This window comes from Cyclopterus lumpus, chromosome 7 (genome assembly GCF_009769545.1).
Source record: "Cyclopterus lumpus isolate fCycLum1 chromosome 7, fCycLum1.pri, whole genome shotgun sequence".
In the NCBI taxonomy this organism is placed as follows: Eukaryota; Metazoa; Chordata; class Actinopteri; order Perciformes; family Cyclopteridae; genus Cyclopterus; species Cyclopterus lumpus.
In genome coordinates, this window is record NC_046972.1 from 10,084,704 (window position 1) to 10,109,267 (window position 24,564).

General features: G+C 42.4%; 2 protein-coding genes across 7 annotated transcripts; one reads left to right on the forward strand and one right to left on the reverse strand.

Annotated features, from left to right (window-relative positions):
• Positions 1-435: 435 nt before the first annotated feature.
• On the forward strand, positions 436-8,936 carry znf362b (zinc finger protein 362b). Of its 5 annotated transcripts, none has more exons than XM_034537582.1 (9): positions 436-565; positions 2,568-2,631; positions 2,891-3,152; positions 3,516-3,662; positions 4,071-4,389; positions 4,887-5,111; positions 5,473-5,551; positions 5,706-5,864; positions 6,712-8,936. In XM_034537582.1, the coding sequence occupies exons 2-9, from the start codon at positions 2,569-2,571 to the stop codon at positions 6,826-6,828; spliced, it is 1,371 nt and encodes a 456-aa protein (XP_034393473.1). In that variant the 5' UTR covers positions 436-565; position 2,568; the 3' UTR covers positions 6,829-8,936. The 5 variants fall into 5 exon arrangements, with proteins under 5 accessions (XP_034393473.1, XP_034393475.1, XP_034393471.1 ...); XM_034537584.1 differs by having other exon boundaries at positions 3,516-3,620; XM_034537580.1 differs by lacking the exon at positions 436-565 and adding an exon at positions 903-951.
• Positions 8,937-9,021: 85 nt separating this feature from the next.
• Positions 9,022-23,711, reverse strand: ccdc30 (coiled-coil domain containing 30). 2 transcript variants are annotated; one of them, XM_034537777.1, is made up of 28 exons: positions 22,955-23,106; positions 22,600-22,834; positions 21,750-21,932; positions 21,431-21,551; positions 20,957-21,147; positions 20,564-20,644; positions 20,318-20,392; positions 19,699-19,855; positions 19,173-19,244; positions 18,249-18,364; positions 18,031-18,158; positions 17,660-17,852; positions 17,323-17,421; positions 16,750-16,878; positions 16,441-16,578; positions 16,107-16,285; positions 15,664-15,937; positions 14,724-14,828; positions 14,164-14,334; positions 13,758-13,967; positions 12,981-13,138; positions 12,677-12,842; positions 12,021-12,142; positions 11,705-11,846; positions 11,456-11,592; positions 10,961-11,078; positions 10,723-10,787; positions 9,086-10,508 (listed from the first exon to the last, which is right to left on the reverse strand). In XM_034537777.1, exons 2-28 carry the CDS (start codon positions 22,612-22,614, stop codon positions 10,328-10,330), a joined length of 3,726 nt encoding a protein of 1,241 aa, XP_034393668.1. In that variant the 5' UTR covers positions 22,615-22,834; positions 22,955-23,106; the 3' UTR covers positions 9,086-10,327. The 2 variants fall into 2 exon arrangements, with proteins under 2 accessions (XP_034393669.1, XP_034393668.1); XM_034537778.1 differs by lacking the exons at positions 20,318-20,392; positions 22,955-23,106 and adding an exon at positions 23,628-23,711 and having other exon boundaries at positions 9,022-10,508.
• Positions 23,712-24,564: the final 853 nt, after the last annotated feature.

Below are 24,564 nucleotides of genomic sequence, written 5' to 3' on the forward strand. Positions count from 1 at the left end.
TGCATCATGATGTTGATGGACTCAAAATATTATGCTTATTGCAAATTAAAATACCCAACACCTCTTTGAAAGTTCAAGCTATTTCACCCCAGACATCAGCAGTTTGTCTTATTTCACTGTTTCTTTCGATGCTTTCTGTACATTTAGCAGTCAGTTCTTGACTTAATGGACCTTTTGAATGCAGTAGGCTATTTTCTTTGCAATGGGAGTATTTCGACACTGTGGCGCTGCTATTTTAGGATTTGAGTGTCCTACTACTTCCACCCGTGTCGGCTAAATCCAACCCAGACACGCGCGTAAATAACGTTACCGGATGCATCATGCGTGCGTATTAAACGTTAACAGAGTCGGGCATCGTGTTAAAAAAAAAAAAAAACACCAAAATAACATTAGCCGAATACTTCCCTCTGTGTGTGTACTGCACTGAGCCTGCAGCAGCACCCAGAAGTGAACAAAGCGACCCGGAAGCGGTGGTCCGACTGGAAGCAGACAGAAAGAACATCAACCTTTTATATTATAGCTGTAGCCTACACTCGCAAGACAATATCTGCAACCAGGACACCAGGTATTGTGTGCATGTCTGTTCGTGTCTCCGCTGCTGTGCATGTCTCCGACACGTTATATCACCCAAGATGCGTGCAATGTGCACCCAAAAAAATGCAATCGCTGTCTTTTGATTCGTCCAAAAGTTGCAGAATGTGAAAAAAAAAAAGCTTCCCCTAAAAGTGGAAATGTGCTTAAGATGGAACAGCGTTAGTCGGGAGAAAGGGCACCGTGCACCGGCCACATTGTGACCTTAACGCGTCGCTACGGTTGTTTTAATCGGTCCGGTGTCGGGGTCGAGTCTGCATCTTGTCCGTTTCCGTGCTGGTTTTTTTTTTTTTTTTTTTTTTTTTTTTTTTTTTTGCAGGGCATGGTTGTTGTAGGAAGTGTCCGTTTTTTTTTTAAGAGGTGGGAGGCCGGGCTATTCAAACCTGCAATTCGCCGTAAACAATCATTCATGCCTTTGACATGATAAACACACCTTTGTGTCTTCTCTCCAACACCAACGCCTCGCGACGACATTTTTCACGCTCCTAAATTTTTTGGGGGGGTCTGCAGAATATGGCGTCCCGCCTTATAAAAATAAGGCTGCCATTTTTGTTTCTCTTTTGTCTGGAAATGTTTAAAGAAAACTGTCTGAGAATGTCGGAGTCGCACCGGGAGGGTCGATCCGCTAAAAAAAAAAAAAGAAAAAGCAAGAAAAAAAAAAAAAAGCCTCCATCAGTGTGGGTCGGCGAGATGCTCCCAGACAGACGACGTGTCCGAAAAGTCAGGGAACGGAAAGTTGTGTCTCTTACGGCGTTTATCGGAACGTTTAAAGCGACGTCCACTTATTTTGTACAATTTCGGTCTCAGACAAAAGGACCAGAGGGCTAACTGTGGAAGCTAACCGGCTGTGGCTCTGTCACACTGACGCCTTTTTATACGCGACACACTATTTCTAGGCGACATTTAATGTTTGACCTGTGTTTACTTCAAAGAGACAGTTTGGCTCCCCGGCTCGGCCTGATTCACACACTGGGCTGATTAACATGCATTTATAGCAACTTCTCAGCTTTCAAATAGTCGTAAGATATTTATTCAAGGTTTATGACATATTTATAATTATAATTAATTTTTTGTTTCAAGGTTAATGCAGGTCCTTTTTAAAAATCGATCAAACATGTTTTAAATCCAGTTGTTTGGACAAATAAATGTAAACTCCAGAGCCACTTAAAGGGTTGTTCCACCTTTCAACTGCATCTCTCTCAGTTTTCCCCTCGGCAGATGGAGTTTGTTCATGAGATGCTGATGAAAGCCAGAACAGTCTAATGAGTGAACATTTTATGTGTATTTTAGTTTTTCAAAACTATGCGTTTCTAATTTCTGTTTAATTTAAATTAAACCTTACATTTATTTATTTTTGTCCACATTATTTGATTGATTCAAGTTCTAAAAGTCCATAAAACCCAACATAACTCTTTTTTTAGGTTTATCCAACTTCCCTTTTTACTTAAATGTCAAATGCAAAATAACCTTTTTATTTGGCCTTCAGGAAATTGGAACATATATATATTAATACAAAAATATGAATAACTTATATGGAGCTGCCTATAAAATATCCTCCAGTTGCTCGTTGTTGCGCAACCAGTGCAGTGGAACTTGGCTCCTAAATGTATTTATTCTTGGTCATAAAAAAGGTTTCAAAAGTTCTGGGAAAAAATCTGTGCGAGCAGTTTGCTTACCATGAATTGTAAAAGATGTGCTTAAGCATGGAAGTGCATGCACAGCTGAGAGTGTATGTGTCGGCAACTAATGAAACCTACACAGTCATTTGGTGCCGAAGGAAACGCCTCACCTTTTCCATTGTCAGCGTTTCTTTTCTTCCCAGTTAAAGTCTGCCAGTTTGTAACTTTAACGCACACAGCCTGTAGATCTTGTTCAGAACATCGGTTTGTATCATCAACCCCTCTCTGATCCCGACCGAGCTCAACAACTATAACTTGACACTTGAATGTGACTAAAATACATTTAATTCATTTCAGGATGGCAGAGCCTCGATTTAACAACCCGTATTTCTGGCCGCCTCCCCCATCCATGCCAGGCCAGGTAAGTCCACTCGTCACGTGTAGTTACTATGACGTTTCTGCCTTTCATTGCCATTTGTTTCCATGTGTGAATGTCTTTTCAGCCATTCAGCGAGAATCCTTCACAGGTCTTTCTCATAGATAAAAAAAAAAGAGGAGTAATTGAACTTGTACTGTGTGCTGGTCTGTGTTTTCTTTTCCTGGGAAGTGTTTATGGGGCGTGAATGACATTCACACACGGTGTCTGTTTTCTGTTGAGCATGACCCGTTAACCCTTTCAGCTGGATAACCTGGTGCTCATTAACAAGATCAAGGAGCAGCTGATGGCTGAGAAGATCCGACCCCTTCACCTGCCGCCTACCTCGACCCCATCCCAGCAGTCTTTGCTGGTGCCCACCTCGTCCCCGGACGTCAGCGCTCAGCACGTCATGTCGTTGCCGAAGCCCCAGTCCCAGCAGGTGCAGGGCCACCACCCGCAGCCGCAGGGCTCCGGGCAACCGGACATTGCTCTCCACGCTCGCCCCGCCTCCAGCTCTGGGCCAGGTACAGTCTTCATTTGTTAAATGTAAAACAATACTGTGTATTGGTACAGTAACTCAGCTATCATGTTTTGTTACCTGTGCCAAACATATTTAAAAAAAAGTCAAACCACACCGAGCCTTAGTGTTCTGTGGATTTATTAACTCTCTAAATTGAAGTTAATGAGCTATCTTACTGATATGTATTTTGAAGTTCTCTGGTTGATTTTCTTTCATCAAATAATTTAGAAAGAGGAACTCAAGAGTGTGCGGTGGTGACGGTCTCTATAGTCTACAGTTGTTGACTTTTACTCACACATGAGCCCTGCACAGTATTAAAAAGGTCTGTCTGTATCAAGACCATCAACTGTTAACGTTCACCTTCCAGATGGAAATATGGACGATAAGTCGGCAGTGAAGGCCAAAGGACTGTGGGAAGACTGGCACATGAGACAGCTCAGCGAGCAACAGGGCCGGATCAACCATCGCTCAGGTATTGCAGCCGGGTGGCCTGTTGACATGGGCCAAAATACCGGTAAATGGACACACTACAGGTGGTAAAAAGACAAGTACATTTACTGTTCAGTGTGCATACTTACGTACTTAGTGGAGCATTGGTCAGTTAGTTGAAAGGTTATTTAACAGTTGCTGAGGCTTAAAGTATGGAAATAAATGGAGGGCTCAGGCTGAGCGGTGCATTAGAGTACCAACGATAGTTGGGGAACAATGCGGTCTTTGGCTTTCATACAGAAATGAATGGAAACCTATTGCTCTTTTGAATTGTAGGAAATATTAATTGAAAACTGTATAGCATGCATTCAAAATCGCTCATCAAAAATGAACCTGTGTACCAATCATGTAAATCTGTAGAACTCCTCTCAAGTCAGGTGTAGTGTTGTGCTGGGCGTTTGTGTTAAAACAGGACTGCTTTTCATTTCAACAGGTCTGGCTCCTTCATCCCGACCCGACAGCCACAGCACCTCAGAGGCCCTGACCCCCACAACTCCAACCTCCAGCAGCCAGATCCGCCTGGGCGGTGCCCCCTCTGTGAACCTCCTCTCTGGGCTGGCCAGCGGTCCTGGCATGGACCACATGAAAATCGGAGGCCTGGCTGGCCTGTTGGGCCCCCCACCCAAGGCACCCCGTGGACGGAAGAAGATCAAGGCTGAAAACCAGACTGGCCCTCTGCTGGTGGTGCCCTACCCAATCCTGGCTGACCAAGGCTATGGCACTGTGGCTCCCAAAGAGGGAAAAATCTACAGGTTGGCCACAGGAAGCTGCTACTATTGTCTTGGATATTTCCTTTCAGCGCTGGCCTCGTAAAGCCATTGCACATAGGCATTTCCTTGAGACAAGTTTGGTTTTAAGTAGGCTGTCGATGAGTGAGATGTGGTACATAAACAATGAACCCATCTTTCAGCTGACTGGATTCCCTCAGTGGACTTTCAATTGATCTTTGCCCCCTTTTATCACCTGGAATACTCGGTTGGATACGAAACCACTTTAAAGAATTATTCTAGAATTAAACTCTATTCTGACTCGGTGCTAACGCTTTATGATTACGATTCAGGATTGGTCTTGTTCTGGTTTATATGTCTTGAAAATGACTTACGTAGTCTTGCTATTGCAAAAACAATGGTTCAATACTTAAAATTAATTTAATGGCGTGACACTGTATAGTCTCTATAAGGCTCTATTTCTATACACACCCTTAACTGATCACATTTATGCCTTCTTGTGTCCTGTTTTTGTCCTCAAGATGTAAAGTGTGCCCGCTCACCTTCTTAACAAAGTCCGAGATGCAGTTTCACTCCAAGTCCCACACGGAGGCCAAACCACACAAGTGTCCCCACTGCTCCAAGACGTTCGCCAACGCCTCCTACCTGTCCCAGCACCTGCGCATCCACCTGGGGATCAAACCCTACCACTGCTCCTACTGCGAAAACTCATTCCGTCAGCTGTCACACCTGCAGCAGCACACCAGGTCGGTCCAGCTGTGAACTCAAAGCAAGGGAAGCTAAGCTAGTGGGGGAGGGGCTACTGCTAATTTACTTAGCTAGACCTGGAAGGCAGAAATCTGCCGCGAAACATTGTTAAATGTGTTGTTCTTCTTGCAGCGGATTGCCGACATCCCTTTACACTTCAGAAATATCATTTGAGGAATTACATATTTGTATTTATTTGCGTGGCTAGGTATTTCTCTTATTGTATATTAGATTAAACATTGTGACTAAAACTTTCGGCAACAAGTTGGACTTATAAAATCTGTTTGATTTCGTTTGCAACGCTAGGGTCATCATCTCTCAAAAAGCAAACCTACTTATTTGTATCTTCTTTTGCCACAGAATCCACACTGGCGATAGGCCTTATAAATGTGCTCACCCTGGATGTGAAAAGGCTTTTACCCAGCTGTCTAACCTCCAGGTCAGTACATGGTCACTCATCGTAATTCTGCCACAGTAGATATCGACAACTGTATCACACATTGAGAGAACAACCGTAGAGGGACAAACGGGTTCAGTGCTTTTAAAGCGGATGTTAGAATTAACAGCCTTTGTCTGTGTTTCTTCCCCAACAGTCTCACCAGAGGCAGCACAACAAAGACAAGCCGTATAAATGTCCTAACTGCTACCGTGCCTACTCGGACTCGGCATCGTTGCAGATCCACTTGTCAGCGCACGCCATCAAAAACGCTAAGGCCTACTGCTGTAGCATGTGTGGCCGGGCATACACCTCAGTGAGTAAACCGCATGTCTTCTGTATGTTGTGATATGCACGTCAGCCTTTTCCAGTGTGCCCTCAGACGGACTGAGAAGACGATGGCCACGATGTCACTCTGCCTCACATCCCTTGAAACTGGCAGTTTCCTCCTTGTGATATTTAACAATTCACATGGTCTTGCTCTTATTCAAACATACAGAAAAGAGGTGAAGTCTCTTATAAATTGTTATATATATATATAATCAAAAGGGACCAGTCCTTATTTTGGCTTATGGGGATCTACGAAGTACCAGTTCACTTTATTATTTTTACTTTTAAAACTGGTTTGCAAGTTACATATTTAATCTTTTGTTCAGTCAAATAAAAATGTTTTCTACCACCGCCGCCAATCTGCGAATTACTCTCTAAGCCCGACAAATTACTCTAGGGCTGAAACAATTAATTAGGTACGCTAAATGAATTACCTCAATCAACTGTTTTGATCATAGCATAATTGTAATGATAATTTCAGGCACAAATACTAAATATTTACTAGTCCCAGCATCTAAAATGTGAATGTTGGCTGTTTTTATCCATAATAATAATAATGGGAATATCTTTTGAGTTTTGCTACAGTTGATGGATCCTCTGACTTCACATATATTCATCTAGAATATGTGTTATTTTCTACGGTACTTTGGGTGTATTTTAATTTCCTATTCAAGCAAAGAAAAGTTTCCAATATTCTGAAAATAAAATGTCAGTAAGCAGCAATGTGGCAAATTCAACTGTTACTGTCGACAAAGATAATATGTCCAGTGTGTTTGTCCGAATGGCAATAATGTAATCTTGGACTATTTGGTTTGTGTTCATGTCTTTTGTAGGAGACCTACCTTATGAAGCACATGTCCAAACACACGGTGGTGGAGCACCTAGTGAGCCACCAGTCGCCTCAGAGGAACGATTCCCCCAGCATCCCCATACGCATCTCCCTCATCTGAGCTCCCGGCCGCTCAGCAGCAGGTCGGATTCAAAGTCTATGTTAGGCTGGAGTTTATGAGGCCCTGCACCCACCGCCATCTACATCAGGCTTACATTAGCATTATGACAGCTGACATAAGCATTCAGTGCTAGATTCAGTAAACAGATCACCTCCATCCATCTCGACACAGGCCGTCCGTCAAAAATGAGCACAGCGTTATTTTGTGAATGTAAAAATACAGCTAGATGTTTGCCCGGAGGATCGAGTGGCAAAGAATGTCTTGCGTCAGATTTAATAAGCACTTTCGTAAGCGTCATGTAAAACTGCCGGATGCATTGGCCATCAGAATTGTTTTTGTTAGATTTGTTTTTATTTTTTTTCCTCTTCCATGAAATGGGTTTCCAAAATGTGCCAGATGATATTTGCCCTTATAAAGAATTGAGAAAATATGAAAAAAATGTTTGCTGGGTGTGTTCTGGAGACATCCAAAGATAATCTTAAAGCACTTTTAGGCCTCGTGGTTTTGGCTCAAATTGTTTCAATCTTGTTGGATGGGAAATGCCAAAGGGCATTATTTGTGGCAGCTAAGAATACTGTCTGTGTATAAATAACAGTCTTTTTCTATTACTTTGTTTGTGTTTTTAACTCAGTTTGTGAAAGTACACATTTACAGGGTCATCTAAATTTGAAGAAAGGCAATCGCTAGATGACAATTGAAACATTTAATGATTGTATTAAGAAGTTGCATTATTGACTTGCGAAGACAAAAAGTAGAGCAACCTGAAAGGGAAGAAGGATGAATGTTTTCTTTGTTTTTTCCCCCCAAAATCTTTCACTCCATATTTGACATTCACCTTTACGGCACCTTTATGATCATAACATGTGATCAAAGAAACACTGTTTTTGACATTATGTTTTCCTGACGTCCCATTAACCTGTGCCATATATGAACCTTATTTAGGTTTTGAGAGAAAGCAAATCTTGCCATAGCTAGTGTGCTTTCTCTAGTCAGTCAAGCTTTGACTATTAGAAGTATTAGAAGTTGAATGCATTGCACATGTATCCGTGCCGGCTCCACTCTGCTCATCCCTCCTTTCAAACACACTTCAGCTCAAATTTATTATCTTACCCCAGTGGTACATTTTAAACCCAAACATTGGACCAAAATGTGAAGTTATGTACAGCTACTCTGACCCAGTTAAGTATTTTTTTAACTTTAATAAGCTTTACCCATTTGAAATAAACTGCAGTACAAGTCATATTCCATAGGCCTATGTTTTGAGTTTGTGTGGAGGTGATGCTTCTCCTTTTTAATTGTTTTTCTCCTTTCTCCATTCTTTGTATTGTACACAGTATTGTTTGTTGTATTTTTACTGTAACTTTAACCTCTGGATGGTACTAATAGAGTACCCTGTATTCTTCAGGGCACTTCAGAAAAGGTGCTACGGCTAGACAGTACGCTTGAGATGGAACTGAGAATGATGTAAAATACATATACAGTATATAGTATGTTTTCAAAAGAATAACAACTTATTACTCAAGCCACTGGCCTGAAATCAGACATTTACGCCAACAACAGACCCTGCCTCTTCAACTTAATCTCTCTTTTGAGATAATGGGAAAATGTACATGTTGCTGTACTGTAACACATGTTACTCATTTATAGTACCTATTTTTTAGTTTTCATAAACATGCTGTTTGGGTTTTGTAAAAGTTTATGTATGAACTTACTGTAATTATTTTAGTCTACCCATATGTTATTAATATTCATGTTTTATATCAGTTATTTACATGTAAGCCTTAACTGTTTTATCATCCCATTTCCATTAATCTGTATTGTGTTCTGCAGTATTCAGTCGTGTAAACATTTTAATTTTTTTCCTTCCGCATGGAGTTCCTGAGCTGTAATCTGTATGATAACTGTTTAACCCATGTTCTCTATGAAAAGATATTGCGTAGATTTATTACACTTTTTCCTGTCTTGCATTGTGGTTTCATATACAGTTTTTAGACAACTAAATATGCACAGCCAAGACTGAAAAGTTAAACTAAGGTTATCAATGTTTAAAAAAGGAAAACAAGCTTTGTATCTTTACCTTGTTTAATAAACAGACTGTTATAAATTCACCATTGATTGCGTGTTTTGTATAAAAACAACAACTAGCTGATGTCAGATCTGTGGTTGAAGAGAGCAGGGAGGAGGAAACAAATACGTTTGTCATTTATTCACTTTTATTTATAAAAATATGTTTGTTTAAGAATGTATTTACATGGATTCAACACAAGTCAAAGTTTCTTGTCTGTTCGATCTCGGTTTACTTGTCTGTTGCAAACAGGCGTTTGATATTTGACGTGTTCACGCAGCAGACGGATAAAGTGAAACACTTCATTGTTTCAGGCACATTGTAGACAAAATATAAAATGCTTTCCACACTGTACAATACTATTATTTACACAAATCAGTAATATTTCGTGTGTATTTAATTCCCATGTCGCACACATCTCTTCGTAAATGTGTACAGGTACTTTCTGAATGAGCGTCCCTGGAGGAAACTATTGAGGTTGACAAATTATTAAAACTTTTATTGTTAAAGCGCTTGTGAATTTGTAAATAGACAAAAATAAAAAAGAACTCCTGGAATTTTGAGGCCTTTTCTGATATTTTGGCTGTTTTTAAACTACAAGCGAAGTACATTTGTAAATACTGGAGTGGCTACACACATCACATGCAATAGGCAAGTGGGTCCACAATATCAACGTTATATACTCAAGTCAAAATGTGTGAAGATTTCTTTGACAAACATAATTGGCATTTTTTCATTGAAAACACTGCCAGGCTAAAAATGTAACTGAAAACAATATGTACTATTGACATACTGTTACATTCCACTGCTACAATTTACCAAAATGTAAACACAAGTAAAACATCTAATAAAGTGCTCAGTTTAAACGAGTCTCACTCAAATCTTGTACCATTAAATTATTAAAATATGACAATCTTTCCCTTTCTAGCATTCTGATTTGCTTTGGTTTGCTGATGCAAACAACTGACCAACCTCCCAGGCCGATGCACACAGGTGCATACATACAAGGATGAGCCGCGTGTTTAGCTTCCAAATCAAATCTCCCATTACTTTCGGTTTTCTTTTACATACAGCATAAGAATTGACACTTTTTAAAAAACTTTTTTTTTTTTTTTAAAACGATGTCCACCAAATGTTAATTCTGAATCTGGATAAAAAAAAAACAGTGCTGGCAAGCCGAACAACAATCAGCCTTGGAATACAAAAGAGATATCACCCTGAGCAGAACTGCAGTGCAAGCTCCAATTTCCTTGTTACTGCCTTATAACAAGGATTCTTTATTATTGAAGATATTTCTTCTTTTGTCTCCGGTGGAAGTGGCGGATGCTTCAGTACAACACAAGACATTGACTTCGAGCACATATCCTCGCTGGTAGCTCGCTGTTGAAAACGCGGGCAAGAATGTGGCCAAAACCCACCAGCGCTCATATCTGATCACTTTTTGCCTGTGGTGTCTGGAAGAACTAATGGTGAGGTGAGATTCAGGTAGCCCTGCTCTGATGCTTGGTGTGTGGAGACAGACGCTTGAGTGCCGTCCACCACCGCTCGCTCGGACACCTTCCCGCGGCAGATCGCATCGAGGATGTCGAGGGGGTCACACGAACCTGGCGTCAGACTGGCAACACAGACGTGGTGAGAATTGGCAGAAAATGCACATACAAGCATCCACCTATATGTAAAACTCTCAATGTGTGATACGAGTTGAACACTATGTTAAGAATTCTTTGAAGAGCTTAACAAAGCTGTCTATTACATTTTCTATTAGATTACATTTAAAATGTCAATCAACAAATCATTATAAGAGAAGAATCGTCTCAAAACCACCTTACCTCAGCGTGGATGTATGCAGGAAGCCATCACAGAGCCTTTCAGAGGGGAGCACTTTCTTGGCAGTCTGTTGGGCATTTGCACCATTTATGATCAAAACATTTTAAATTTGCAATAAAAGAAGCCACACTTCACCCGGCCGCCTCGGCTGTGATGTAAAGCATTTTCAAAACAATACATAAAACCTGTGAATTGTCTGTGTCATGTCCCATTAAGGCATACAGATCTGTATGGTGTTACCTCCAGGCTGTAGAATGATTGGACGTTCCTCAGGGCACGCTCTAAGGAACTGACTTGGTTGGAGAGCTTCAGGGTTCGATCCTGAAGTTGTCTATTTTCCATTTCTAAGACGTTGACCCTTGAACACAGATTAGTGTTCACATTCACTTACAAACACAATTCACCCAATGTGGCCTTTTTGTCCTCACCAGCACAATGTAGGTTACTGACAGTTTTGGTTGACAATGAAAAGCGTCATAAGGCATCCAGACAAACTTGAGGAGACAGACAGAACTGTTTGGCCTTTGCTTAAGTATTTTTTCTTGACAATAATCATTAAAGTCTTGGTTGAGAAAGGTCCCAATCAATAACTGCACCAATAAAACAATTCAGTCAAGTTAACATACATTCTGCAATCGGGTATCCAATCATAACACATCATTTGCCACCTCAAAAAAGGCACAGCGGCATGTATGCGTGTAACAAGTAATTCATTGGGGTGGTTCATTAAGATACCTGTGCTGGACAGTGGAGGCGGTCCTCATGCCTTTGCTGCCCATTTCCTCTGCCTCGCTCATCTTCCGCAACAGTTCCCTTTTCTCCTCCAAAAGCTTCTCATTTTCCTCCGTCACTGTATGGATCCTGTCCTTCTCCTGAGAAATAAACAAAAACAGGGATACTTTAGAAAAGATTTCTATGGCATCTATTGTGGGATATTCATACGTCGAGGAAGTCAGACAGCGTTCTGCGTCATGCGTATGTGACCTTGTGTGAGAGGCTGAAGGCCATCGCCAGGTCGTTCTCCTGCTTCTGGATGGTGCGATCCCTCTGGGCAGTCTCCTTGAGATACACCTGCTTGGCATAACGCAGCTTGATCTTGTGCTGACTCTTCTTCTCATTGTACTTTCTGGTTGGTGGAGCAGAAGAAATTGACATCCGGAAAAGCAACTACATGATGAGTGTTTTGATTACGGATTATACTATAACCTTGTTCAGTTGATCAGAAAATACATGGTCATTTGTTCACCAGAGTTAATTTTATTTCAATATACAAGTATTCCTGTATATGTGGGTGTCTCACCTGATGTGTGTGTCCAGTTGGAGGAGAACTTGCTGCAGCTCCCCCTGCTGTCTGTCACACTCCAGCTGACTGGCCATCAAGTCCTCCTGCAGTCTGTGGTTTGACTTTTGGCTGTCTCTTGCCTGAGGGAAACGTATACCGGTACATAAATACATATACATATAATAAATATGGCAAGCGGTTTAATGTGACTGACTGTGTATACTGACTTTGTAAAGATGAAAGCCAAAAGTCAAGCAGATTTGAAAAGAAATCCTGATAATATATTACTACAGTCCAAAAATTATTATATCACACTGGAATTTACTGGATTGCAGCTACTGACTAAAATATTGAGATTGCTCAAGATTTGAAGTGGACATAAAGCAACATTAGCTGTCAGCACAACAACTTTATAAAAGCTCCCACTTTTTATTACACTCCTATTAATTGATTTTAACATGTGCTTAGAAAATACAACAACATTTTTTTTTTAGAGTCAATATAGTCACAAAAAAATCATGAGTACAGGCTAAGAACCAGAATGGCTACACATTATGAATCAAGTTTGATAAAAAGACGTTTTAATTATGTGAAATAGACATTACAACAATAAGACCGGGCCTCTGGTGTCCGAAACCCTCCAGTACCAACAACATCCGAGAAACTGTCCTTACCTCCTCTCTGGCCTTGCTAAGCTCAGCCTCCAGGATGGCCAGACGGGTGTCCAGCTGCTGGGCACGGTGGCTGAGTTCTGCATTAGTCCTCGACATGGAGGCCTCTTTCAGCCTCAGGGAGCGCACTTGCTGCTGCAGCTCCTCCTCACGCTGCTCTAACAGCTTCCTGAGATCAAAATGGAAGAAAAGATGGATAAGAGGAGTACCGACAAAAAGGGTGCCTTCAATATTGGTATTGGCACCATCACTGCTACTGGGACCAAGTCAAACTGGGCAGCGTCAGCAGCAATGCAATCTGTGCAACCTGGTGATGTGCTCCTCCTGCTGCTGGGCTCTCAGAGCCGACAAGGAGTCAGACAGATCCCTGCTGTCCCTCTCCAGGCGGCTGCTTTCTCCGGCCCGGGCTTCCTCCACGCGCAGCTGGTGGTGGGCACTCTTAAGCTGCAGCTGCAGATCCAACACCTGTCATTCCAACAGAGCCACGGGCTTCACTCAGTGTCACAAACCGATAACATGAGCTACCAACCTCCCACCATTTCCAGAGTATCCCTGGTATTCCTGAAGGCGTTTGACACAAATGGTCTATAACGTTGGTGAATAACCCTGGGAGAGAGCGACGCCTAGTGAGGCACAACACATTTTACTCTCTCCATCTCAACAAAGGCTACATTAATGTCCCATGGTTTCTTTACAAGGGGCAACTGCTTCTTCTGCATACTCATTAAGATTAAGATGAGAATACATTTTATTAAAACTCAAGGGCAAACTAGGTCACATCATTTATATTGCGTGCTTTGTATGTGATGTGTATGAAAATATATATTCAAATGGACAATTTGCAGAATCACATCTTCCAAGGGATGGGAAACCATATTCCTTTAAGCATTAAGAATGCAGCTTTCATTCGGGATTTCACTGATAAGCAGAACCTCAACATGAGAGATAAAACTAAGGCGTAACATCCTCTGGTGTCTCTGTCACCAAGCCTGACCAGGGATAACCAGTGCCGCAAAGCTAGTTACCAAATAGCCCTGTTAACTCTGGGTTAACCAACCAAACGAGTTGGGATGAAAGTGCTGACCTTCTTGTCAACAGCAATGAGCCGCACCCTCTCGGCCTGCAGGTCCTCCTGCAGACTGGTAGTGGTGCTGCGGTTTGTAGAGTTGCGTGCCAGTTCCAACTCCAGTTCCTTGATCTTCTGCTGCTGACGCTCACACTCAGCAGCCTGAGTGTGGACGCTCTGCTCCACCTGGACTAGCTTGGTCTGGACCTGCTTCAGCTCTGCACAAAGCTGAAGGAAGCATGTGAAACAACAGAGCAGGAGCATAAAAGCTTGTTGTAGTTACAAACTACAGTTTCACATTTGCTCATAGTAGTTATTTACAGTGAGAGAGCTGGGTAACAAAGAGAGCGATTAAGATGATGATTATATAATAAATGTCAGAGGCATTCAGGAAATTCCAACTGTACTGTAATGAAATACAAACTTTGAGTTTTTCCTGGTCCAGCAGGGTGTTATGTCTCTTCAGGTCCATGTTTTTCTCCTTCTCGTAGCGCAGCTCTCGCTCTGCTGAGGTGAACAGGCTCTGGGCCCTCTGCAGGTCCTGCTTCATCTGTTTAGCCTCCTCTGCCTTCTGGATCATCACCGAGTACTGGGACTGAAGAGGGAAATGTTGTGGGGGGTGTTTAATTGAAGGGGAGTAAAGACAAATACAGGTAGCCCAGCTAAGCTTTTTTTGTGGCTTCTGTCAATCATTAAATGAATCCCAAGGGCCCTCGATTTAAATGAATGAAAAGTAAAATTCTGTAAAAAGCATGACATCGCACTGGGAGACCTGGAGTTTTTGTTTTCAATCAGCATTTATTAGTAATATTAAAGAGAGGAAAATGCTCAAAATTGCTGCTGCCTAGGCCAACGTAAAGCAATACAAAGAGAGTAATAAACTGAAACTCCTAAATCACTAAATACAATGAGACCGAGATTATTATAGATTTTGAATTGAACTGCAGAAACAGCATGGTAACGGTGAGTTAGGATCATGCATACCATGATGCGAGCCTGGGCTTCCTTGACCTGAGCTTGCAGGGACAGTTGGTGCTGAGAGGCCAGCTGCCGCTCGTGCCCCAGCTTGGTCTGCAGATCATTCAGCTCCTGCGTCACACATGAAAGCCACTTAGAAAACACAGACGTATACAGTATGAATAATACATGATTCTGGCAGAGGACATTCCCTCTCTGATCACTTTCCTCTACAAGCAGGTCAAAGGTTAGGATCAGCTTCAGTACCCAAGCTGGTGGGAACTAGTGCCTTACTCAAGGACATAAAAAACGGACAGCAGCACGTTAAACCAGGGCTGTAATGTTGAAGGACTTCTTCTCTACTCTATCCTGTTACCCCGATTGCTGAGCCTCTAAACAATGAATTAGTCTTACTAGATGATTTTACAAATGAAGCTTTTTACAAACCAATTTAAAACTACCAAAGGACATGTAATCCAGTAACCTCCAGCTGGTATAAAACGCAGCCCTGTTTTAGCCTCTCTTCACTGGTTACCGGTCAGTTTTAGAATTGACTTCAAGATTTTACTGATCACCTTTAAAGCACTTCATGGTTCAGCCCCCAGCTACATTGCTCAATTGCTGCTCCTCTATGAGCCTCAGATCCTCAGACAGGACTCCGCTGGCTGTTCCCAGTTCCCCGCTCAAGACTAACGGTGACCGGGCTTTTATGGTCAAGGACCCTCAGCTCTGGAACTACCTGCATGAGTGTCTCAGGCTTGCAGAATCATTGGCATTGAATTCCCTTTTTGAAAAAAACCTTTTACTAAAGTTTCGCACACCATTCTTTCTTCAACATGTCTTATTTGTTTATTTGCCAGATTTTAGTCCGGAAATGTTTTCATCCTGGTTCAACCACTTTGTAAATTTGTTATGAAACGCACACAAAGCATATACTTTAAATGTATATTATTATCATTATTATTACCTGACACTCCCCCATTATCCTCTCCACTGGACTAAGCCTAGATTCTATATGAGCTGCTGAACAGCACACTTGCTGATCAGGCGTCTGGCTGCTCGTAACTGCTTCCTTTGTTAAGGAGAGTTGCTCTTGATGCCACTTGAGCTGCTCTTTGAGGCGCTGCATCTCAAGCTCCAGTCTCTCTCTTTGCCCCTCAGCGGTCAGCTTCTCCTGGACACTAGAGCTCAGCTTGGCCTGGAGATCGGCAGTCTGCAGCCGCTCAGAAACCACTTCATCCCTGGAATATATGAAAAGTTGTGCAAAACAAGTAAGCTCCGGTGTATCATGGCCAGTCACAGGAAAGGACTAGCCATGATACATGATGGTACCAATTGTAGCAATGCTATCACTTATGAACCTAAAAAATACAAATGCATGAACTGAGTGAACTCTGGAGTGACAACCACCTCGAGGCATTGTGTGTTGTCTGGAGGCTGCTGAGCTCAGCAGTTAGTCGGTCAGCCTGCTCCTGCAGCTGGTCCACCTGAAGCTGGTTCTCACTCTTATTCAGCTGGGTTCGGCTACTGTCCTTGTAGCGTTCCAACTCGTTCTCGAGCCGGCTGCGGGCACGCTCCATCTGGGCCACCTGTCAGGCAGAGAAGCAAAGACAGGAAAGTAGTCTCAGTGGTGTAAAGGTGAAATTGATACGTGCTGTAAATTCACATTGGCATATTTAAATGTTGTCAAGTTCATTTATTTGCTGTATTCACTCATTTATCCCTATTGCAGGTATCAACAAACCTTTTCCTCCAGAACTACTTTTTCCCCCTTGACTTGGGTTAGGCTCTTGATGAGTGTTTTCCCTTGTTGGCATTCTGTCTGAAGGCTGTTGACCTCAAGTCTCAGCTTCTTCAGCTCTCGCTCACCTATCTTCAAAGCCTTTAATGGAGAGAATAAGGGACTTTGATAACGTATCTGTGTGGCTCATAACTCTAATGTTGTACTTACGGACGATATCTCCTGAGCTGAAAATATAATTTCACATATTTGTGTAGCTGTGGGGTTATTGCTTCCTGCCAGACAAAGTATTGGTTATGTGTTTTTTTTTACCTCCTTGTCTTTTTTGAGGGCGGCCTGGGCAGCATTGAGGTCTACCTCCAGCTGTTTCCTCCAGTCTTTCTCCTCAGTCAGACGAGCCTCGAGAAGAGCCAGTCTCTCCTGGCTGCTGTCCCTTAGGGGCTTCAGACATGGTGTCAGGGGAAAACAAAGCATTTATAGGCCGAGTCAGATAACCTGCAGGCTGATGATCCAGGTTTAAGGTTATTCCTCCTTTTTCACATTCAACTTTCTCTGCATGTGAATTTAAGAAAATAGTATTATAAATTTGACTGTACAGTAAAAGAAGTTTATATCGTAATCGAAATTACATACGTTTGTCAAACTCGAGATACTGTAAAAGATTTCATAGATGAATATACCTGTCTAAGTGGCATCAATTGTCCTGTTGCTGCTTATATTACCCCCCCCCAAAAGCACCTTATTACACCTTCATGCTCTATTCTAATCTGTGTGCTCGTCACAAGTTGTAGAGCTCTTGCTGTGTAAACAAACCACTGTGAAATGAGCACATACATAATATATATAACAAAAATATCTGATATTCAAAAGTGAGTAATGTCTTACCAATTGCAAGTAGGACTCAGTAGTTTTGACCTCCTCCCCACTCTTCAACATTTTTTCATGGACCTCCTGCTTCTTCAACTCTGCCTCCAGGCCTCTGATCTGCCATTGACCAGTTACGATTATTACTCAGCCATGAGGGAGATGACCGTTTCCAAGACAAGTCCGAGACTAAATTATACTGTACGAGTCCTTATAGTCAAGGACTGACATTAATGAATGTCTGAGACACTAGCTTCATTCAACATGCCAGAGGAAATGTTTTTAAACTCACATTTAGTAAATAATCCATCAATCCTTTGTTCGGTTAAGAAAATGTTTTTTCAGCGCTGCTCATTACCCTCCTGTGTAGTCCCTCTAGTTCTCCATCGTGGCGATGCCTCTCCGACTTGCTGGCGTTCTGGGCCTCCCCTAGCACAGCCTCCAGCTCCTCATTCCTCTCCTCCAGCTCTTCGTGTTCCTTGCGTAGCCTCTGGAGTTGCCGTTGCAGCTCCCTCATCTGTATAAGCCGATCTTCTGCCGCCTCATGACACCTAACAGAGATCGATGATGATTTGAGTCAGAAAAGGCAGGTGGGATTGTCTTAAAGAATGTCAACATTCATGCATCTCATGTTCAACCACTATTGAGCTGCTGTAACAACTGAATTTGCCTGGTGTGGGATGAATAAAGTTATTTTCTGATTTTATCTGATGCAATCAATGCATTTACCGTTTGTGATTGTAATCCTTGTCTTGGATTGAAGAGCCTGACAGATTGTTTTGATGTTCGCTGCTAATGCCTTTGTCCTTTTGATCCTTTTTGGTCACAACATCTTGGGCTGCGTCATTTATTGCCAACTGGACAAACGCAACACAAAACAATGCCAAGATGCTGCAACAACAGTATACTTTTTTCAATTCAATAAAGAAAATGTGTAAAATACCAACCTGGGCCAGGATATTTTTCTTTTCGGACTCCAAAGTGCAGACTCTCTCCCTCAGAGCTGTGTTCTCAACGTCTAGTGTTGCATTTTGCTCTTTGGCTCGCTGCAGCTTTATCATATCTGTGAAAAGACAAAACCATGACCGTGCATGAATATCTTAAGACATGAAACATTTTGGTTTTCATCTTGTTTTGCCGTTTTAAACCAGATTACACAATATTGCACACACGCGGTATGAAGTAGCTATGATGATAATACTTATAGCTACAAAGAGTAGGTGATCAATATGTTAATAGAGTTGTTTGAAACTTGCTCAGCATGTTAAAAATATGCTTATTTCAGTCTGTAAAGTGAACGGCATTAAGCATTTTTAACTTTCTGTTGGGACTAGTGTTACTTTAGTGACTTCTGGTTATGCAAGATTGTTTACTTGCCAAATGGCGTGCCATACCATGGATGCATTTGGTAGCTGCGGTGAGATTTGACTCAGAAAACTAAAATATTCAGTCAAACCACTAGCAGTATGGGGGAAACAGACACCAACATAATAAAAACATTTTTCTCCAGACTAATATGAATATACAGGGAATAATAGAATAAACCCTATTCAAGTGTGCAAGCCAATGCAGAGGGATATACAGTGTACAAGTAATAGTATGTACATCTACCTCCTAATCAGGTATGGTTTCTACTAGTTTAAAAATAATAAAATATGAATGTAAATTAACCTAAATATGAAAAGAAAAGTTTGTTGAAACACTATATATTTTCCATTTCCAAAGCACAAACAGAACAGTAATAACCAAACCCGAACTCTTCAACCCACCAGAATTTTAGAATAGTAAAATGATAACTCCAAACAATGTGTCTGGCATTGACGTCACACAGTGAATGGCAGTTTTTAGGTTCACAACCAAGTCGGTCTCACCACAGTGTTTCAGTTTGTCCACTTCCTTCCTTAGGTTCTCTACTTCTTGGACCGTTTCTTGAAGCTCAGATCCTGAGATTATAAACAGATTTTTTTATTCCATAAAGCCAAAAATATAGGTTCTTCTCATGCATGACTTATATAACATTTCTTTATATAACATTTTGTGAACGAACTCCTGCAGATTTCTAGAACACACCAGTTCCACATTACAAATGTACGTGGTTATATTGCCAAATCTGTAGCCTGAAAACCAAATAATATTGGAATACGAGTGGGGCAAGACATTGAAGCTACTGTATTTGGAGATAAAAGGGTTTTAAAAGGTCGGAGGTAGCCAGCTGGGTAGACCAGATACTGGGGCTGCATTTGAACATCTGTGTGTTTCTTTCAACCACTTAATTCAGCAACAATGTGCACAACAAAATACAAAACTTTATTGTGTAGTCTTTAGAAACATTGTATCAAAACCTAACCCAGACTCACAATTCGTTGAGGGATACATACTGCAAGTCTTGCAACATACCACTTTGGTCTAGGTTGTCATTTTTGGCAGCATCCAGCTCGTTGGTAAGTCTGCGAATATCCTGATGAGCCATTGCCAGCCTCCTAGATGCTTCTTCGAGGTCCCGCTCAAGCTGCTGGCGCTCAATTCGCTCCTGGGAAATCTGCACACCGAGGGCCTGATGTACAAGAATGAAGCATGGAGGGTAAGAGTTGGAGGAGTGCAACAGGAAAGAAGATTGGTAGTTAGACTGGAGATGCAAGTGTCCCAGCATGCTGTTGTAAGAGACATGCATTCAGAGGTTGAGATTCCTTGCCGACACAGGCCTGGAAAGGAGTGAGGGCAATGAGTTATTATCTTATATTTAAACATTCTCCTGCACAGAGAGGCCAGTGGGACAAAAAGTACACATGCTGTTACCCGTGACATGCCATTCCTGTTCCACCCATTCCGAGCACTCATCAGTGGTTAGAAAATGACATTCAAAGATGTGTCACATTGGTCATGCAGAATGCACAGTGTCAGCGTGGAATGTATTTTAAAAAAGTAGTAACACTTTGCAACAAGCCTGCGACGCCCTCTTTATCACAACTCCAGTGTTAGTTACTTAGTTAGGATATGCTACGAGGTGGAAACCTACAGGGGTGATATTGTGTTTGCTCTGACCAGACCTGCGTAGTCCAAAGAGCTTCTTCCATGGACTCTGGGATGAACACTGCTGAGAGGAGAGACCCATGTGTGCAGAATCACAACAGACACTACATAACACGCGGTATTCCCTGTCCTTGTACTGGAAAAAATAATGTTCTTTTCTTCACAAATTTAGTTCAACCTAAAAGTTACACAGACATGTACCACCGTCAAGGCACAATGACAGTCACCTCACCTTCTTCAGGTTATCCATGGTGTTCTGCATATCCTCCCTCTGCTGCCTTAGCTCTTCCCCCATCGTGTGACGGATACGCTCCTGTCCAAGAGTCACCGAAAGACAGAGACTCACTTCACCACGTTTATATGATCTCTGTCTCTGCCTTAGATATTACAACTATTATATTCACTGAACGTACATTCCTTGTTTAAGATTGTACAGGCTGTGCACTTTCACTGGAAAACTCTCATGTACAGTTGAAATGATGAAAATGAACCGCACCATTCTACACTAGCTGTTAAAACATTTCAAAATGGACTTTTGTGTGTGGTTTGTTTCCTGTGAAGATTTGATACTCTGAGTAAACTGAACAGTTCTGATGACACTCCTGTACGTAGGTCAGTCCTTTACCTGGTGGTGGACTTCCCTAAAGTTGACAGTGAGGCTCTGACTTTCCAGTCTCCTCTCAGCAGCCTCTAGCCTCTCCAGAAGTGTGGCCCTCTCCACCAGCAAGTAAGCCACCTGCTCACTCGGGCTGCTCAAGCCCATCTCCCCGAGGTCCTCCTGAGCCAACATCTCCGCCAGCTCCTTGCTCTGACTCTCTGGAAGAAAGGGATTTTTCACTGGTCAGAGGTTCGCCGGACTGTGAAATAACATTGACGACAAGACAGAATAACAAGATAATAGTGCACACGTTTGCTATATGGCAGAAGATTTAACATAAACACAAGTCAAAGATCCAACTCAGATAGCAAATTCAATATATTCACAGGCATAAATTGTAAACTATGGTGTGTTTGAACTATCCTGCTCAGGGGCTCTGGAGAGCCAGGCAATGCAAAAGGAAAGAATGCCAACATTGTACTATATTTACAGTGAATTCACCTTGATGTTGTCCGATCTGGTGAAGCTCTTGTCGCAAGTGTTCATTGTCTCTCTCATAGTCTGAAGTCCGACACTCTCGCTCTTCCAGCAGCCCTCGAATATGTGCAACATAATTTTCGACCTGACAGACAAAAAGACAAAAATCAAACTGCTGACAGGGACTGACATCCTGTTTCAAGCAATTGGCAATGTCCTGTACCAATATTAGATGTATGTTAAACTGGTAGTTTGGGAGCTTTCCATCATACACAATCAGGTCACGAGGACTACGGCAGTGGTGCAGTTTGTAGAGTAAAATTTAAAACAAAAGAGTGTTCACCTCCTTCATTTCATTGGCTTGCTGGGTACGTAGGGTCTGCAGCTCTTGAGTGGCTGACTGAAGCGTTGCCTCCCGAGCAAGCAGCTGCCGCCACAGGTGGCGCTGCTGCTGCTCCGTACTGGCCCCTGGAGGCAAGCCATCCTCCTGAAGCCGCATAGAAATCTGGTCCAGCTCTGTCCTCACCTGAGAACCCAGACGAGGACAATGACAACTGCCGCAAAGACGAACAGTCATACTTTAACTTTTGAAATACTTACTTTTGACAAACAATTATCCAGCAAACTAACTGAAAGCAATAGCATGAAAAAAAAAGTGTTCCAAGATGTGTAACACACACAGGAGGAGGACATCACAACATCAAAGTGGCATGCCAGCACGAAACACCTGTTACTGAATTCAATACTGTGCTTTGTCGGGCTTGTAACCAGAGCATGTCCCCATGCAGCATTCAACCTACTCCTGTCACCGCTCCCAACAACATGCAACACATTGCTGCGTATCAGGTCTCATGTGCCTGTTGTACTTAAACATCACAGCAGCTGGTATATGATCTTGCATGTGTGGAACAAATGGCTTGAGGAGCAGACATCAACTAAAACCACCATCCGTATGGACTGAACGTTGGCTGTGGGTGCAAGATGTGTTCACTGCAACAGCCGCTTTTGCATCCTTTGTTTTTAAAGCAACTTCTTCTTGTTAAATTGACAAACAGTGTCACACATTGTGTAGATTGAAAAGGTCAGCACAAGTGCAATCACTTAATGTCTGGTGTTGAACACAGGAACAAAGCTACTCAAGAGTGACTGCCGCTGTGTTTTTCTGTAGGCAAATGCACAGCTGTGAATGTTACCTCTTCATGATCCATGGTCAGACATCAACTTTGATGAAGCAGCATCTGTGAATGACCGACGTGTTCCTCAAAAGTGAAAGTTCTGATCCCAAACAACTCTTCCGCCTATATATTTGGTATCCCGCAGAACACAGGGTAGTTTGCAATGATCCAGAAAAGAACAGCAACTCTTCAAACTCCATCACTTCCATTGTTGTCGCAATTCATCCATGACAACGTCTCTTGTCCTCGGGTTCTGAAAAACACGAGATACTTTTTAACAATGCTTTCCAGTCGTGTTGGGACTTGCAGCCACACGTACAGAGATGAGACAATCTCTCTCAGTTCAGACAGGCACACTTCAGTTTAACATCACCTGAGGCGACGCAACGCTCCGAGATGATTCACGTTAGCTAACGTTACGTTTGAACTCCTGCTGCATGTAATCAGGAGGAATCGAACAACCGCACAGCAACACGGGAAACGTCTCCATCAGTTGGGATCCGTTGCATTAAGCGACACAATCTTTCTTACCAGTTACTTCCCTGCAAATGTGCACAGCGTCGCCGCAGTAAGTACCGAGAGCCCCCTCCTCCTCCTCCTCCTCCTCCTCCTCCTTCTCATGTGGAGTTAAAACACATTTGCTTTCCAGCGAACCATTCTTCCCAAAATGTCTGACGAGGAGGAGCGAAGGAGTGTTTGTGTCGGGCCACTTGCATTCCTTTTGGCCGCACGCTCACTTGTCAGGGAGACGTGGTGAACTAACGTGCTGACCACGTTGTGCCAGAGTAGGCTGCTAAATAACCGGGGCCGACGCCCGTTATCACCCGCAGCCCCGGCGGGATTAGTTAGTGAAGTTAGTTTTCAAAGTAACCGTCAGTGTAGTTTACGTCCAGCTAGCGCGAGCTCGCTGACGGTCGCCATGGCTTTCTCGAGTGACCGCTCGGCAGCGACGGGTGAGCGTGTGGTTGAGATAACTGAGGGCTCCTGGTTCAACACGCTAACTTGCTTACTGCGGTGTGCAATGTGCTGTTCGGGTTGTTACTCACCTTTCAAAAGGTAAACGGGGTCAGAAAGCCAAGCGCAGGAGGACAGGCGTGGCGAAGGGAATTGGCTTCTACTAGCGCCTAGGCAACGGACCGTACCATTGACATTATGCAGGGGGGACGGTCGATCGGGAAAAGTTGCAAGCAACTAAGTGGCGTTTGTGTTGCGTTTATAAATAAATATTCCACCAATATTGTCGTTGTAAATGACAGTTTTGCAATTTGGTGCGAGTCCTAACAGTAACGGTTTCTAACCAGGATAGAGTTGACCCGGGTCGTGGCCTGGACCCTGTGCCTGGACCTTATGGGAATGAAACAATCTTCAAGAATGGTTTCGTCCTTGGCAAGCAAGGAGTAATCCAAAAGAGATCAATCTTTATCAATATTGTGCTTTATTCACTGTTCTCACTGACAGTTAAGTGGCATCGCTTTTGATGAAGCTTGTCCATAGAGCCTTATGACTACATGGGTGTAAACACCAGGGGGCGACTAATACACATGAATTTAGTACCAATAACCCAATAATATATAGATGGATAGATAGATTGATAGATAGATACTTTATTAATCCCACAAGGGAACCTTTTTTTGCTACAGCAGCATACATACAGGTAAGCAATACAATATTTTTTTTAAATGTATAGACTCAATGGAGGGATAATGGCCTTAACATAAACTTTTCAAGTACTTGATTCCTTCTAACCTTTTCCTTTTTAACATAGATTAAAATGTATAATTGGTGTTTTGAATTTGTTGTTTTGCTGTGGCCTCCACTGACCTTTCTACATTAACTCAGGCATGTGTACATGGTCTCCCCCACCCAGATGTTTTCTGTATGCACTCTCAATATTATGTTCTGGTGTAGAAATGTGTTATGTTGCAGCTGTGTGTTTATTTTTCATATATGCACTACCAAGACTGGAATCATGAATGGATGTGA